The 16,819-nt window shown below is 41.2% G+C and overlaps 1 protein-coding gene across 1 annotated transcript; it reads right to left on the bottom strand.

Moving 5' to 3' along the window:
* Positions 1-2,921: 2,921 nt before the first annotated feature.
* LOC144254890 (protein IFIT1 homolog B-like) lies at positions 2,922-12,852 on the bottom strand. The gene is made up of 3 exons (XM_077798640.1): positions 12,718-12,852; positions 3,810-4,747; positions 2,922-3,420 (listed from the first exon to the last, which is right to left on the bottom strand). Exons 1-3 carry the CDS (start codon positions 12,720-12,722, stop codon positions 2,930-2,932), a joined length of 1,434 nt encoding a protein of 477 aa, XP_077654766.1. The 5' UTR covers positions 12,723-12,852; the 3' UTR covers positions 2,922-2,929.
* Between the last annotated feature and the right edge of the window lie 3,967 nt (positions 12,853-16,819).

The following is a 16,819-nucleotide window of genomic DNA, read 5'->3' as shown; positions in this document are numbered from 1 at the left end:
ACTACATTGCAGATGGGAAGCACTGACTGGTGCATGGGTAGGGGGATGTGGGAGAGAGAGAGAGAGAAGCACAAGATAGAGTGCCCAAGGTTATGTATCCAAAACCCACTCCCTCCAACTAGGCCTTGCCCACTACAGTTTCTACTTCCTCTTAATATCTCATTTAAATGATGAATCTGTGGACTAATCCACTTATGATATCAAAGTCCTCATGATCCCATCAATTGCAGAAAGAACCATTGGGAATCAAACTTTCAAAACTTTCAAACCATTGGGAATCAAACTTTCAAAACATGAGATTTTGGGGGACATTTCTCTCTGTTGCTAGTTAATTTCACAGACTCAAGTTATTAAACATTCACAGAGAAAAATAGTAAAAGTTCCCCACAAAGATCAAATATTTCTCTCTCTCTCTCTCTCTCTCTCGCTTGCTCTCTCTCTCTCTCTCTCTCTTTCTCGCTTGCTCTCTCTCTCTCTCTCTCTCTCTCTCTCTCTCTCTCTCTCTCACACACACACACACACACACACACACACACACACAAAGGATTCCTGAGGACTAGGATTTTGGTTCAGTGGCAGAGTGCTTGCTTCATGCTGATGGTATGAGGCACTGGGTTTGACCCTCACCACCAAATAAAAATAAACAAATACAATAAAGTTATTGTGTCCATCCACAACTAAAAATTATTTTTTTTAAAAAAAAGGATTCCTTAGGTAGAAAAAACCCTCTAATGCTCCAGCATGGATGGCTTCATCTGATTCAAATTCCCACTCAACCTCAACCTAGTTCATAGACTTCAAGTTTAAACACTAAACATCTTAGCAACAACTTGGCACATTGAGGCACGCCAAGCAAAGGTGATTGCTGATATTCTTTTCAGTCACCAAATTAAAAATAATACTTCCTCTGAAGAAATTACCTCTTACTGCTTTTCAAACCTGAAGCAAAAGAAGAGTAGCTTCAAGAAGTTTTCCTCTTAGAAAGCATCCCTGGACACACTGCCTGATGGAAATAGGTCCTGCTCAACCCCTCCTGCCCAGCTCATCCCCCACTGCAGTCCTCATCAATTCCATCAGCTTCCACAGGGACCTCCTGGAGGTCTTGGCAAAGCTAGACATAAGTACAAGTTGCTGAATCAGTGAGACAGGATTTCTCCTGTAGTCATCAGATGTTCAGGCTTTAAGAAAATGCCAAATATCAATCAATTAGAAAGGATCTGTTATTTGATAGTGTGTTTAGAATTCTCATGGGTAGAGAATGTTTGGGCTGTCCATTTCCCAAAGTGCTAGATAGCATGCAGAGCAGGGAGGGAGTGTTTTGCCTGTCACTGCTCTGAAATGTCATTGGTTCTAGTTCTGTGAGGATCTGGCTCAGGCTGGTGTGTTGTTGACCACCTTGCTTAGTGAATCTTTACAGGTACATGCCTGTAATTCCAGCTGCTTGGGAGGCTAAAGCAGGGAGCCTCACAAAGTTGAGAGAGTGTTTCAAAATAAAAAACAAAAGAGACCCTTGCACAACTCAGGAAGAGAAACATTAAGGGGAGAGGAAAGAGGAAAAGGTGTGTGTGTGTGTGTGAGCGTGCGCTGGCACATGTGCAGAGATAAGATAGAAAATTGAAGCTGGAGTAAACGAAACTTGAAGAAATGTAATGTCAGTACTAGCTTCTGAGTGTTTTCCCAGAATTCCAGACCATCTCTGCAAGACACTGGACAGTTATGAGAACCTACAGACCTCTGTGATCCTCCTTTCTCTAGGCTAATAAAAAAAGTGACTAGCAATAGCTATGCAGATCTCGACCCTCATAACACAGAAGGGTCATGTGCAGGGAAGTTTTAAAATAATTCCTACTAGGCCCTGCCCAAGATCTATGGAACTCCTGTCTGGATGTGCAGTGGGCCCCCAGACTCAATGTTAAAAAGGAATTCTGAGAGGATGGATTTGGATGTGCCCCTGGGCTCTGATCAGGGCCTCAGGGATCCCTGGTGCTTATTGTATGTCTGAACTGGTCTTGTTCACTGGTGTGGGACCCAATCTCTGGCCCTACTTCCCTTTCTTTGAGGTCAATATCAATATCTTCCTTACTCTGTGTTGTTGCCCTCCCGACACAGTGGACAAGGAACTCCTCATTCTCTTTTTGATACATAGGATAGCCATTCTAGTGGAACATAAAAATAATAATTGTTATTGTTATATAGTATTGTATTTACTGAAGTGGTTTGTTCAGCTTTTTCTTTGCTGTAACCAAGAGACCTGACAGGAATGATTTTAGAGGAGGAAAAGTTGTGTTTCTCTTAGATCTTGAAGTGCTTGAGGAGACCTAGCCACATAAGAAAGAAACCCTGGCAGAGTATGATGGCTTGCATCTTTAATCACAGCTGCTCTGGAGGCTGAGACAGGAAGACTGCCAGTTCAAAGCCAGCCTCCGCAACTATAAGGCACTCAACAACTTAGTGAGATCCTGTCTCTAAATAAAATGCAAAAAAATATTTGTGGGTTAGTTTTTGAATGCTTCTGAGTTTAATTCCCAGGACCCCCCCCCATCACCAAAAAAAAAAAAAAAAAAAAGAACCCCTTTCTGTTGAATTCTCCTTGGTCCAGGACAACAGACTCACTCAAGGAGGAAGCAGTTCATTTCCAAGGCACAGTCATTAGGAAAAGGATCCTGATGGATCCAGCAGCTGCAGGCTGTCAAACAGGATTTTCATCCAGGGCCAGTGAGTGCAGGGATTCCAGGAGAGAGGATGGATGCTCCTGGCCTAGGAACTAAGGCAGTAGGGAGAAGGCAGGAACAGGCAGGCAGGGAGAGGGCATGTGCTGTCCCCATCTACTTTTTTAGTTCATCAGTTATACATTTCGGGAGGCAGCAAGCAGGGAAGCTTGTTTTCTATACAGTTGTGAGTAGATGAAGTGGGAGGTGGGGCCCCTTCCTCAAAACACAGGGTTCAGCTGATCAGTGAGCCTCAGAGCCCTCTCATAGCACAGCAGGGCCTCCTTCACTTCCCCTTGTAATTCATGGCTGAGACCCTGGAGGCTGACACTCTCCACAACACTCACATTCTGGTTCACACGACTTTTAGCCAGTTTTTCTAAGGCACTTATGAGTTTTTTCCTGGCAAAGGACATTTCTGGTATCTTCAGACATTTTAAATAGTGGGTGATTGCTTTGTCTTTAGATCTTATGTGAAATTGTTGGAAACGGCCATAGCGGTAATGAATGTCTTGCTGAATGGGGTCAGCAATGTTGTCCATGCATAATACTTTCTGAAAAATTTCCTCTGCCTCTTCATACTTGCGTATTTCTGCATACATTTCAGCCATGAAAACATAAGCCATCTCGAAACTTGGCTTTAATTTTACAGTCTCTTGAAATTCCTTTATAGCCAATTGAACCCATCTGTCCACATTTTCTCTTTCCTGCCCTATAGGGTGCCGCAGTCTGGCTGGGCACAATTCAGGAGCCACTTGTCAAAAGAAACAAACTTTATTTTTAAAACTACAAACGCCAAACAAAACAGCTCCTCAGGAAAAACCCTCAGAGCCCAACTGCCACCACCGGCTTCCAGAAGCCTCTCCCACACACCAACCACCACCTCCCACAATCCTCCTGCTCTTGAGGCCGATTGGCTAGGTCGCGTGGGCGGAGCCAAAGAAGTCCCCCAATGAGCAGTTCCGTAGTCTGAAGGGCAGGGAAACAGCCCAATGAACATCACCGCAGAGGAGCCAATCAGCTAGATGTTGCTGGGGCCACTGTGAGCCAATCATCAGCCGGCAGCTGGAAGTTTGCTGGCAGCTGCAAGTTTGCTGGGGCCCCTTTGGCTGTGGCTCTCAACAATAGGGTTCACATTTGTTGCATCCTTTACTTGACACCTTTTTGCCCTGTAGCAAAGCCCTAACTGGTGATGCAGGGAAGAAGAGTCGGGTCTTGTCTCCAAGGCTTTCTTAAGGAGCTCAATAGCTTTATCCACACAGCCCTTTTTTCGGAAAAATTTGCTGGCATATTGAAAGACATAGGGCTGGGAGGATGTGCTGTTCAGAGCTTCCTCAATGTAGCCTTCTCCCTCCACTTCCTGTCCTACATCCTGAAGCTTCAGGGCAAGGAGAACCTTAACATATGCATCTTCTGGGTTTAACCTGACAGCTCTCTTTAGGGACTCTAGAGAAATTACGTTTTCATCATCATAATCCAGACGGAAGGAGGAGATGGCGAACCCCAGGCTGAATTCAGGGTTTTTAGGCTCCACTCTCAGAACCCTTTCAAAGCAGGCCTTGGCCCGCTCATAATACTGCCCTCCACACTTCAGCAAGGCCCATCCTTCCTCACACTGCATCTCAGGAAACTCCAGCCTGTAGTGGGAAGGACTTGCAAACTTCCTGCAAGTGTCCTCCACCTTGTCCAGGTAAGTCTGGGCTTCTGCCAATCTGCCCATGTGGTGATACACCCAGGCACAGTTGCCCCAGGTCACCAGGCTCCTCAGGTCCGCCTGGTCTGCGTGCTCCCTCTGGACCAAGTCTTCAGCTTCTCTCAAACTCTGCAGGACCTCCTCATGCTGGTCTTTCAGGTGCTTCACATAGGCCAGGAGGTTGTGAGTCCCCCCTATATTATATCTGGTGCGTAGGAACCTAATCTGTTCCATGATCCTCCTTTCCAAATCTGGTACTGCATTGTCTTCAATTTCTAGCCCCCATGTGAAGTGACATCTCAACTGCCATAGGTTCTCCTGGATCCCATGATCATGTGCATTCTCACTGTGAAACAAAAATGGATTTTGTCTTTAGGTGAGGAACAGCCAAAGGAAAACACCAGTGAAACACCTACTACAACATTAGTGCAAACTGAAAGTTTCACCTGTATTCAGATTTTTAAAAATAATTTTAAAAATATGTTTCAATTAGGTATACATGACAGCATAATGCACTTTGTAGCATCATATATAATGGAATATAATTTGCCATTCTTCTGGTTGTCCATAGTATAGAATCCTCCCAGTCTTATAGTTAATGTGTGTACTTAGGATAATAATGTCTGATTCATTCTACTATCATTTCTACCCACACACCCCTCCCCTCCATTCATTCTCTTCTACCTAATCTAAAGTAACTCTATTTTTCCATAGCACCCCCATTGTGAATTAGCATTCATTTATTACGGAAAATATTGAGCTTTTTGTTTTTTGATGTTGCCTTATTTCACTTAGCATAGTATTCTCCAGCTCCATTCCTTTACTGGTAAATGTCATAATTTTATTCTTTTATAAAGTTGAGTAATAGTAAATTATATATATTATGTATGTGTGTGTATGTATATATATAATACATATATGATATATATATAAATGAATAAAAATGTGATGTAACAGACACTTCTTAGAAGAGGATATACAATAGGGCATTTATTGATTCTTGATTTTACTGCTTGTGCTTTAGGAGTCTCATTAAGGAAGTCAGATCCTAAGCTGACATGGTGAAGATTTGGGCCTATTTTTTCTTCTATTGGGTGCACAGTTTCTGATCTAATTCCTGGGTCCTTAATCTCCTTTGAGTTGAGCTTTGTGCATGGTGAGAAATATTTCTTTAATTTCATTTGGCTGCATGTGGATTTCCAGTTTTCCCAGAAACATTTACATTCAACTTCTCTAGTGTTTAGAGAAATGCAAATCAAAACTACTCTAAGATTTTGTCTCACTCACATCAGAAAGGCAATTATCAAGAATACAAGCAATAATAAGTGTTGGCAAGGATGTGGGGATAAGAAGTACACTCATACACTGCTGGTGGCAGAGCAAATTGGTGCAACTACTGTAGGAAGCAGATTGGAGATTCCATAGAAAATTGGAATGCAACCACCATTTGATCCAGCTCTCCCACTCCTCAGTCTATATCCAAAGAACTTAAAATCAGCATACTACAGTGACACAGCTATATCATTGTTCATAGCAGCTCAATTCACAATAGTTAAACTGTGGAACCAATCTAGATACCCTTCACCAGATGAATGGATAAAGAAACTGTGGTATGTATACACAATGGAAAATTACTCGGCATTAAAAGAGAATAAAATTATGACATTTGCAGGTAAATGGAAGGAGCTGGAGAATATCATGCTAAGGAAAGTAATCTAATCCCCAAAACCCAAAGGCTGAATGTACTGTGTGATAAGTGGATACTGATCCATAATGGGGGGGAGGTGGAGAATGGAGGCACATTGATTGCACAATGTGGAGAGTGGGAAGGGGAGGGGACATGGGTGAAGGAACGATGGTGGAATGAGATGAACATCATTACCCTAGGTACATGTATGACTGCACATGTTGTGTGACTCTACATTGTCTACAACCAGAGAAATGAAAGGTGTGCTCCATTTGTGTAGAATTAATCAAAATGAATTCTTCTGTCATGTATAACTAATTTGAACAAATTAAAACATAATCAATATATGGGATGGGATTCAAACTAAAATGCTTCTTCTCAGCAAAAAAAAAAAAATGATAACGTGAAGAGAGTGTGAACAGAAAGGAAGAAAATCTTTACCACATGCACCTCTGATAGAGCATTAATCTCCAGGATCTATCAATAATTCAAACACTCTAACACCAAAAAACCCAAATAACCCAATCAATAAATGGACTAAGGAACTGAAGAGACACTTCACAGAAGAAGAATTACAATTGATCAACAAATATATGAAAAGATGTTTAACATCGTTAGTAATTAGAGAAATGCAAATCAAAACTACTCTAAGATTTCATTTCACCCCAGTCAGAATGGCAATCTTCAAGAATACAAGCAAATAGTGCTGGGGTTGTAGCTTAGCAGTAGAGCACTGGTCTAGCATGCGTGAGGCCCTAGGTTTGATCCTCAGCATCAAATAAAAACAAATAAAAAAAAACAAAATAAAGGTATTATATACAACTAAAAATAAAAATAAACATTTTTTAAAAAATAATACAAGCAAATATAATGTTGGTGAGGATGTGGGGAAAAGGCACACTCATACATTGCTGGAGGGACTGCAAATTGCTGGAACCTTTATGGAAAGCAATGTGGAGATTCCTCAGAAAATGTGGTGTGGAATCACCATTTCACCCAGCTATCCCCTCCTGAGTCCACACCCAAAGGACTTAAAATCAGCATATAACAATGATGCAACTACACCAATGTATTTAGATCTTTAAGCTATGGATGTAGTGATTGTAGTTTGCTTGGCTTCATAGCAGTGTTCTGGCACATTCTAAGCAAGTCGCCACTAGATTCTTTAGACTCACATTTGTAAAATTATGATAACAATGGCTTTTAGGAACATTAATAAGCCTACTTATGCAGAGAACATTCCATATTACATGCTATGTAAAAGTTTTTTATTTAACTATTAGTAAAAAATAAGAAAGACTGATTAGAAATGCGTAGCTTTAGTGAACATTATCGACTTCGGGATTATAAAGTGTGTGAAAACAACCAATGAAGACCATTAAACTGAGAATAATATGTGACAAAAGCTTTTGTTTTCCCCCTACGAAATGAACACAAGGCCTCATACATTCTAGGCAATAGTTCTACCACTAAACTACATCCCTAGCCCTTTGTATTTTATTTTGATAGAAGGTCTTACTAAAATGCACAGACTGGGTTCCTCTTGGCATAGCCTCCTGATAGTTTGGAATTACAGAAAAGAAATCTGGAGTCTGGCTTTTTTTTTCCCTTAACTTTTTATTGGAAATAAATATAGCATGAAATGTAGTTATGAGGAGATCCAGTGTACCTTATACCCAATTTCTCCAGTAATCATAACTTTTACAACTCTAGTACAGTATCAACACAAGCTAATTGCTTTGGTTACCACAACATGTGTACAGCTCTACCATTCTTTCACAGAATGAACCTCTGAAAGCACCACACTGATGCAGATGAAGATCCACTACATCATCACCTCATGTACCCCTTAGCGTCCTACTAGTGGACGCCTCTGCTACATTCCTCAGAAATTCATAGCCCTGGGTAACTAAAACTTTGCTCTTTATGGCTGTTACTTTGTCATTTCAAGAAAGTCAGGTAAGTGGAGAATGTTATACAACAGGGTGGTTCAACACATAAAACTCATAAATGTAAATGTTCATTAGTAGAGTCACAGAAAAAAAGAGTCCGTTTGCAGAAAACCCATCAACAACATTTCCCTCCCTGTCAGGATAACAGAAGGAAATGTCCTAACCCAAAAAAGGTTGTATATGAAAAGTCCACAGCTAGTATCATTCTCAATGAAGAAACAATGAAAGCTTTTTCTCCAGGATCTGGACCAAGGTAAAGATTCTGGCTTTCACCTTTGCAATTAACATAAATTATATGTACAAGAGTATCAAGAGGCCACACAAGAACTGTTCCAACTACTAAACAAATGAAGCACAGGAGTAGAATGCAAAATCAGTACGCAAAACTCAGTTGTGTTTCTAGACACAATGATTAATTCAAAAGAGATAAAGAAAACAATCCTATTTACAAGCATGGAGAAGATTGAAGAATAACTCAATCAAGGAGGAAAAGGAGACTACACTGAGCACTGCAAGCAATTTTTGAGACAGAAGACACACGGAAAAGTGAAAGACATCCCAAATTCATAGGCTAGACGCTTAATATTGCTAAGTTGTAAGTACTGCCCAAAGTGAGCTACAGATTCAGGGCAATCCCTACCAACGTTCCACTGAAAGTTTCTTTCAGGAGTAGAAAATTTCATCCTAAAATTCATGTGGTGTCTCAGTATATTATTAGTCAGGGTTCTCTTGAACAGAATGTTCTTTAGAACAGTTCTGTTCTCAGGAACAGAATCAACAGGAAGTATGATTATAAAAAGGGGACTTATTAGGTTGGCTTATGCAACCAGAAGCTGAATAGTCCACAATGGCCATCTGTAGGCTGGAGAGCTGGGAAAACCACTAGCTGTGCAGTCCAAGAGGCTGAAGCCTCAGAACAAGAGGGATCAATTGTGCTATTCTAGTCTGAGCACTAAGCCTTCTGGAGAATCACTGTCAGAGTCTGCTTCAGAAAAGTAAAGAAGAGAGAATCTGATATCCCCAGATATGGTAGCAGCAATCAAGAGGACTTTCAGGAAGACTCCAGCTTGCATCTGCTGCTGTTTCTTTGTTCTTCCAACTTTTTTTCCATTTAATCCATCCCCCTATTGGAGGTTCTCTTTTGGTTAGGCTATCCCACATGCCAATCATTCCTAGACTCATATCATGGACACACCCATAATCCTCAGCATCTCTTATCACAATCAAGTTGGCAATGCAGAGTAACCATTACACAAAGGCACTGAGATAGCCAAAATAATCTTGAGAACAAATAACAAATCTAGACCTCTCACACTTTCAGATCTCAGAGGTTATTACGAGCTATAGAAATCCAAACATTATGGTGTGGCCTAATGACCACATGAAAGACATAAGAAACACAAAGACCAAGAAAAGAGAGACCCTGGAAATAAACTCTTGTCTGTAGAGTTACATTAGTCAGCCCTGGCTGCCATAATAACAAAGCATGTGGTGGTAGAAGTCTTCTCAGGGTTCTGGTTGCTAGAATTGCAAGTAAAAGTGTGTGTCTATGGTACCTAGCAAGGGCTCTTTGTAGAAGGCCACTGACTTAGAGATTGCCATATGAATTACTTATTTTTTAAATATTTTTTAGTTGTAGGTAGACACAATACCTTTATTTTATTTACTTATGTGGTGTTGAAAATTGAACCCTCATATATGCTAGGCAAGCGCTCTACCACTGAGCCAAAACCCAAGCCCAGTGGCCACTTTCTTGGTAGTTCACTTGGCCATCCCTCCCTGGCCCATGGATGCAGACAACTTAAATATCTCTTTGCCTTCTTCTAATGACATTGGCCCTAGAGAAGTAAGGCATCATCCTATGTTTCTCCTTAATCTTTTACCTCCTTCTAGACCCTATCTCAAGAGACTGTCACATTAAAGCTAATATTTAGAGATTTGAACTTGTGATTTGGATTCAGTTAAGAACTCTGATGAAGCAACTTTGACAAGCATCTCAAGTCCACTCACTGGGATAAAGGACAGTCTTTACAACTAATGTTGTGGAACAACTAGAACATCACTTGTATAACATGTGTTGGACCTCTACCTTATTTAGCATACCAAATGACTCAAAATGAATTAAAAACCCAAATGTGAGATGAAAACAATAAAACTTGCAGAGGAAAATATAAGGGAAATGCTTCTTGACATTGCATTTGGCAATGCTTTCTTGACTGTGACAACCAAACACAGGAAACAACAGAAAAAGAGATGAGTTGGACTTGACCAAAATGAAGAAATTTGTGCATCAAAGGCCACCATCAACAGACTGATAAAAGAGCTCCCAGAATGATACAAAATATTTGCAACCACTATCTGAAATGAGTGTATCTTTAGCATACAATGATGCTCAAAACAATTGGAAACAGGTTTGAAAGCAACACTTGTGCATGGATATTTATTGTAGCACTATCTATAGCCAACTGCTCAAATGTTTGACAACTGCACAAATGTTCATGAATTAATAAATGGATAAGCAGACGTCATATACCCATACCACTGGATATTATTCAGCCATGGAAAGCAACAAAGACTCATACATGTTACAATAGGGAAGAGCCTTTAAATCATGATGGTCCCCTAGTGTAGGTGTTTGTGCCTGTAATCCAGCTTATCAAGAGGCTGAGGCAGGGGGACTGCAAGTCTGAGGCTACCCTGGGCAATTTAGTGAGAGCCTTTATCACAAAATAATGTGAAAAAGGGCTAGGAATGTAGCTCTATGGTAGAGTGCATGCCTCACCTGAGAGAGGTCCTGGGTTCAATGTTCAGTGCTGCCCCCTCCAGAAAAGCAAATTTATGGCAGATGAAGGGATACAGGACAAAAGGACATTGTAGTGTTCATTTATTTTTTTCTTCTTTGGTTTTGAGATTTCTCCTGAGTGTGATTGTAAACTCTAGTCCTGCTCTGATGTAACTTCATGGTATTTGTTCCTGGATATCTGCAGTGTGCCTTCAGTGGCTACTTCTTCATCCTGGTGTACAGCCCAATACCTGTGTGTCTGACTCATGACCAGGTGTCCCCTGTCCCCACACAGCAATCCTCTTTATACTGGAAAACCATCCAGTGGCTTCTGTTGGACTTTCTCTACCTTCTTCACAACAAAGTAACCACTCTCCACTGTAGACATGTCCATCAGGAGAGACACAGAGGGAGCCACTCCAAGACGCAGGGGAAATAACAGAAGCAAGTTCTCACTAACAGATCCCAGAGAAAAGACAGCAAGACCCTTTGCAGGGAGAACAGGAATTGGGGAGCTTCCAGGACACTGAAGCTCAACCAGTGGGTGGGTAGAAAAACAAGAAAGATGATAAATACCAGTAAATTTTAGACTTTGAAAAGTTAAAATCACAAATTTTGTCCTAGTGCTATTTTATACATATTTTGTTGTGGCACATATTGTAATTAACATTAAACCATCAAAACGGAACAACTGATTAGGATGGCATCTGAAATGATGTCAGGAAATCACACTGTAACTCTTTTGGCGAAACTGGCTTAACAGTTTAATACACTGTCTTACTCATATCTCAGCTCCACCTCTTATGGACTGGGTGATCCTAGCTTATCTAAGTCAGACAACACCTCTGTAAAATTAGGATAAAAAATTGCCTCATAGTTTTCTTTTAAGGATTCAATGTAATAATTTACAAAATAGTTTTAGAAAAGAGATTAGCATTGAATAATTATTCTGAATGAGATAGCTACCTTGTATCCTTTGGTATTATTACTTTTTCTCATTTTAGATTATCAGTTCCAAGTCAATATTTGACAGAGGGTTGACCTGTGGTTTTTCAGTTTCTGGAAATTCTGCCTCTTCCAAGTTTTGCCCAGAAGGGACATTTGCAAGTCAATATTAACTCAAAGAATTATATCTGCTGATCTCAGGAGTTGCTTGATTCAAGATTCAGGTTGGGACCATAGAGAAATTCCCATTGGGCCTTTCTGATAAGGAAGATGTGGATGTTCCCAAGCAGAGACCTCCATCCAAGACCCATGCACAGGTAGATGCCAAGGACCTGCAGGTGATGGGCAGCCCCAGGAAACGTGATGTGCTCACCTTCAATCTACTCAGAGCTTCATCAGAGCTGGCCCCTCAGAAGGTGAGTTGAGGAGTCTCCAGAAGAAGGGCACGAGCTTCTCACTCCATCCCCACAGTGTCTCCCCAGACATCTGGGAGGCTCCATTGAACCTCACACTACTGTGTGGGTCCCTTCCCACCAAAATGAGGAGTGAGGAGAAAGAGATGTCTCTAATCTGACAAGCTGATCTCTTTTCCCTAGATGGGCAATAGTGTGAGGAAAAAGAATCTCTGATTCTGGGATCATTTTCTCTCTTCTTGCAAAACTCTTATCCTCTGTCCTACCCTTCTTCTGGGAATTGCATAAATGTAGTTACATAAGTTCAACAGAAATGAAAGTGCTTACACTAATACAACAGCTTAGCTGTGGCTATAAATGCACTTGCATGTTACACACTCACAGACACACACAGAGAGACACGCACACTATTAGTCTATGAACAGATACTCAAATAGAAAGTTTAAGAGGCCTGAGAATCAACCTGTTGAGGTAGTATGGATTAACTTTGCTTCTAAATCTTTAGAGATGAGGGCAAAAAAGCAGAGAATTTCTCACCTCATTGTTGCTGTGAATGAGGATGCAGTTCTGCAGTTTTTTCATTTGAGTGGGCTTTTCAGAGATCTGGTGGTCTGTCTTTAGGTATTCTCCTGATGAAACCCAAGACAAGGCTTTATAAGCAACCGATGATGTAATCTGAAAGTGGAAAGGAAATCTAAATCTGGCAAGTTCCTGTTCATAGAAACTGAACTTAAGCAGTGATGGAGATTCCTTCTTTGTTTCTTTCTGACAACTGGTTGAGAGAAGACTGGTGACAGAGACTGTCCTGAGGTGTGAATTCCTGTCTCTCACCTGGGGGACACTTGGGGGCAAGGACATGGGAGTTACTGCAGAGTCAGTCCCCTGAGACTATGGCAGCAGGACCTGTGAAAATGGCTGTGTGACCTTGGAGAAGTCATGCCTCCCCTCAGCTTCCTGTTTGCCCATCTGGAAACAGGGATTGTTCAGATATGGCATAGCATTATGTAATTCTCTGAATAGGAATCTTATCCTAAATGTGCTGCCATTTTTGAGAGGTTTGCGTTCCTATGTATTATGTCCTCATCATGTGGAAAGGCATAGTGAAGGAGAAGACCCCACTACATTGCAGATGGGAAGCACAGGACTGGTGATTTGGTTGGTAGGGGGAGGTGGGAGAAAGAGAGAGAGAGAGAGAGAGAGAGAGAGAGAAGCACAAGACAGAGTGCCCAAGGTTATGTATCCAAAACCCACTCCCTCCTACTAGGCCTTGCACCCTACAGTTTCTACCACCTCCTAATTTCTGATTTAAATGATGAATCTGTGGAATAATCCACTCATGATATCACAGCCCTCATGATCCCATCAATTGCATGAATAGCCACCTTTGAGCAATGCTGCATTGGGAATCAATCTTTCAAAATATGAGATTTTGGGGGACATTTCAGATAGTAGCCTTAACACTCTGTGTTGCTGATTAATTTCACAGACTCAAGTTATTAAACATTCACAGAGAAAAGTATTAAAAGTTCCCCACAAAGACCAAATATTGCTGTCTCTCTCTGTCTCTCTCTCTTTCTCTCACAAACACACACACACACACACACACACACACACACACACACACACACAAAGGTTTCCTGAGGGCAAGGATTCTGGTTCAGTGGCAGAGTGTTTGCTTCACCCTAACGGCATGAGGAATTGGGTTCGATCCTCAACACCAAATAAAAATAAATAAATAACATAAAGGTATTGTGTCCATCCAAAACTAAAAATATTTTTTTAAAAAAGGATTCCTTAGGTAGAAACCCCTCTATTGCTCCAGCATGGATGCCTTCATCTGATTCAAATTCCCACTCAACCTTAACCTAGCTCATAGACTTCGAGTTTAAACACTAAGCATCTTAGCAACGACTTGGAACATTGAGGCACGCCAAGCAAAGGTGATTGCTGATATTCTTTTCAGTCACCAAATTAAAAATAATGCTTCCTCTAAAGAAGTTACCTCTTACTGCTTTTCAAACCATAAGCAGAAGAAGAGTAGCATCAAGAAGTTTCCATCTTAGAAAGCGTCCCTGGACACACTGCCTGATGGAAACAGGTCCTGCTCAACCCCTCCTTCCCAGCTCATCCCCCACTGCAGTCCTCTTCAATTCCATCAGCTTCCACAGGGACCTCCTGGAGATCTTGGCAAAGCTAGACATAAGTACAAGTTTCTGAATTAATGAGACAGGTTTTCTCCTGTAGTCATCAGATGTTCAGGCTATAAGAAAATGCCAAATATCAATCAATTAGAAAGGATCTGTTATTTGATAGTGTGTTTAGAATTCTCATGGGTAGAGAACTTTTGTCCATTTCCCAAAGTGCTAGATAGCATGCAGAGTAGGGAGGGTGTGTTTTGCCTGTCATTGCTCTGAAATGTCATTGTTTCTGGTTCTGTAAGATCTGGCTCAGGCTGGTGTGTTGTTGACCACTTTGATTAGTGAATCTTTATAGATACATGCCTGTAATTCCAAGTGCTTGGGAGGCTAAAGCAGGAGTGTCACAAAGTTGAGGCCAGCCTAGTGAGAGAGTGTTTCAAAATAAAAAACAAACAGACCCTTGCGCAACTCAGGAAGAGAAACATTATGGGGAGAGGAAAGAGGAAAAGGTGTGTGTGTGTGCGTGTGTGAGCGTGCGCTGGCCCATGTGCAGAGATAAGATAGAAAATTGGAGCTGGAGAAAATGAAACTTGAAGAAATGTAATGTCAGTACTAGCTTCTGAGTGTTTTCCCAGAATTCCAGACCATCTCTGCAAGACACTGGACAGTTATGAGAACTTACAGACCTCTGTGAACTTCCTTTCTCTAGGCTAATAAAAAAAGTGACTAGCAATAGCTATGCAGATCTCGACCCTCATAACACAGAAGGGTCACGTGCAGGGAAGTTTTAAAATAATTCCTACTAGGCCCTGCCCAAGATTTATGGAACTCCTGTCTGGATGTGCTGTGGGCCCCCAGACTCAATGTTAAAAAGGAATTCTGAGAGGATGGATTTGGATGTGCCCCTGGGCTCTGATCAGGGCCTCAGGGATCCCTGGTGCTTATTGTATGTCTGAACTGGTCTTGTTCACTGGTGTGGGACCCAATCTCTGGCCCCACTTCCCTTTCTTTGAGGTCACTATCAATGTCTTCCTTACTCTGTGTTGTTGCCCTCCCGACACAGTGGACAAGGAACTCCTCATTCTCTTTTTGATACATAGGATGGCCATTCTAGTGGAACATAATAGTAATAATGGTTATTGTTATATAGTACTGTATTTACTGAAGTGGTTTGTTCTACTTTTTCTTTGCTGTAACCAAGAGACCTGACAGGAATGATTTTAGAGGAGGAAAAGTTGTGTTTCTCTTAGATATTGAAGTGCTTGAGGAGACCTGGCCACATAAGAAAGAAACCCTGGCAGAGTATGATGGCTTGCATCTTTAATCACAGCTGCTCTGGAGGCTGAGACAGGAAGATTGCGAGTTCAAAGCCAGCCTCAGCAACTATAAGGCACTCAACAACTTAGTGAGATCCTGTCTCTAAATAAAATGCAAAAAACATTTGTGGGTTAGTTTTTGAATGCTTCTGAGTTTAATTCCCAGGATCCCCCCCATCACCAAAAAAAAAAAAAAAAAAAGAACCCTTTCTGTTGAATACTCCTTGGTCCAGGACAACAGCCTCACTCAAGGAGGAAACAGTTCATTTCCAAGGCACAGTCATTAGGAAAAGGATCCTGGTGGATCCAGCAGCTGCAGGCTGTCAAACAGGATTTTCATTCAGGACGAAAGCAGAGAAAATTGAGAGAATTTTAAAAGCTGTTCTTAGGGTTTTCTTTATATGTGATATGAATATGCGTGTGTATGGCCAATTTCATGTCTCAGTAACTCAGCCTTCCAATTTTATGGCTTCAAGAACTGTACATCTCCTGTCTTTTCTAAAGACTTTGGTAGTGTTGGTATCGGCATGAATGTCTTTGCTTTGGTCCTTGTGATGGTGCATGAGTGGATTCTGCAGTTTTCTGTTTCCACCCAAACAGGGAATATACATATTTTGTGAAGTTTCCAACCAAACACACTCAAAGAATTGGTGATTTTAGAACATTTTGCTGAATATTTATAGTTAATTGGAAAAGATTTCAGGATTTCACATGGTCCTGTTCAAGTGATCAAAGGTGATCTTCATCACGTTACCAAAACTCCACCCGTGGAGAATGCTGATGCTGCCATCCTGTGAATGTCTGTCCTGCAAAGAGCCATGAAGTTGATACTACGCCATGTGATCACTGTGTTTTACTTCTGTTGCTTCTGGCCTCCCTGGGCTGTGTGAGTTGGTTCTACAGTTCTTGGTTTGTTCAAAATATTTTAATAAAACCTTTTCACGAGCTAGGTTTGTGGCTCAGACGTAGAATGCTCACCTGGCGTGTGTGAGGCACTGGGTTCTATCCTCAGAACCACATAAATATAAATAAAAGAAAGATATTGGGTCTATCTATAACTAAAAAAATATATATTTAAACAGTTTCATTACATTTTGTCTACCACGTGGCCTGCGCAGTGGTTTCATTAATGAGGTTCTAGGCATAAAGTTAGTTAGACGAGATCGAAATAAAAACACAAGACTC

The sequence above is a fragment of the Urocitellus parryii genome, chromosome 5, assembly GCF_045843805.1.
Source record: "Urocitellus parryii isolate mUroPar1 chromosome 5, mUroPar1.hap1, whole genome shotgun sequence".
NCBI classification, from domain to species: domain Eukaryota; kingdom Metazoa; phylum Chordata; class Mammalia; order Rodentia; family Sciuridae; genus Urocitellus; species Urocitellus parryii.
The sequence above is the reverse complement of the archived record's forward strand: the minus strand, read 5'-3'. Positions and strand labels throughout refer to the sequence as shown.

Bases quoted from the DNA above. Each gene is read 5' to 3' on its own strand.
- LOC144254890 (XM_077798640.1), bottom strand. The intron at 3,421-3,809 runs GCCCCAGCAAAC...GGCACCCTATAG, and splicing joins TGAGAGCCACAGCCAAAGGG to GGCAGGAAAGAGAAAATGTG.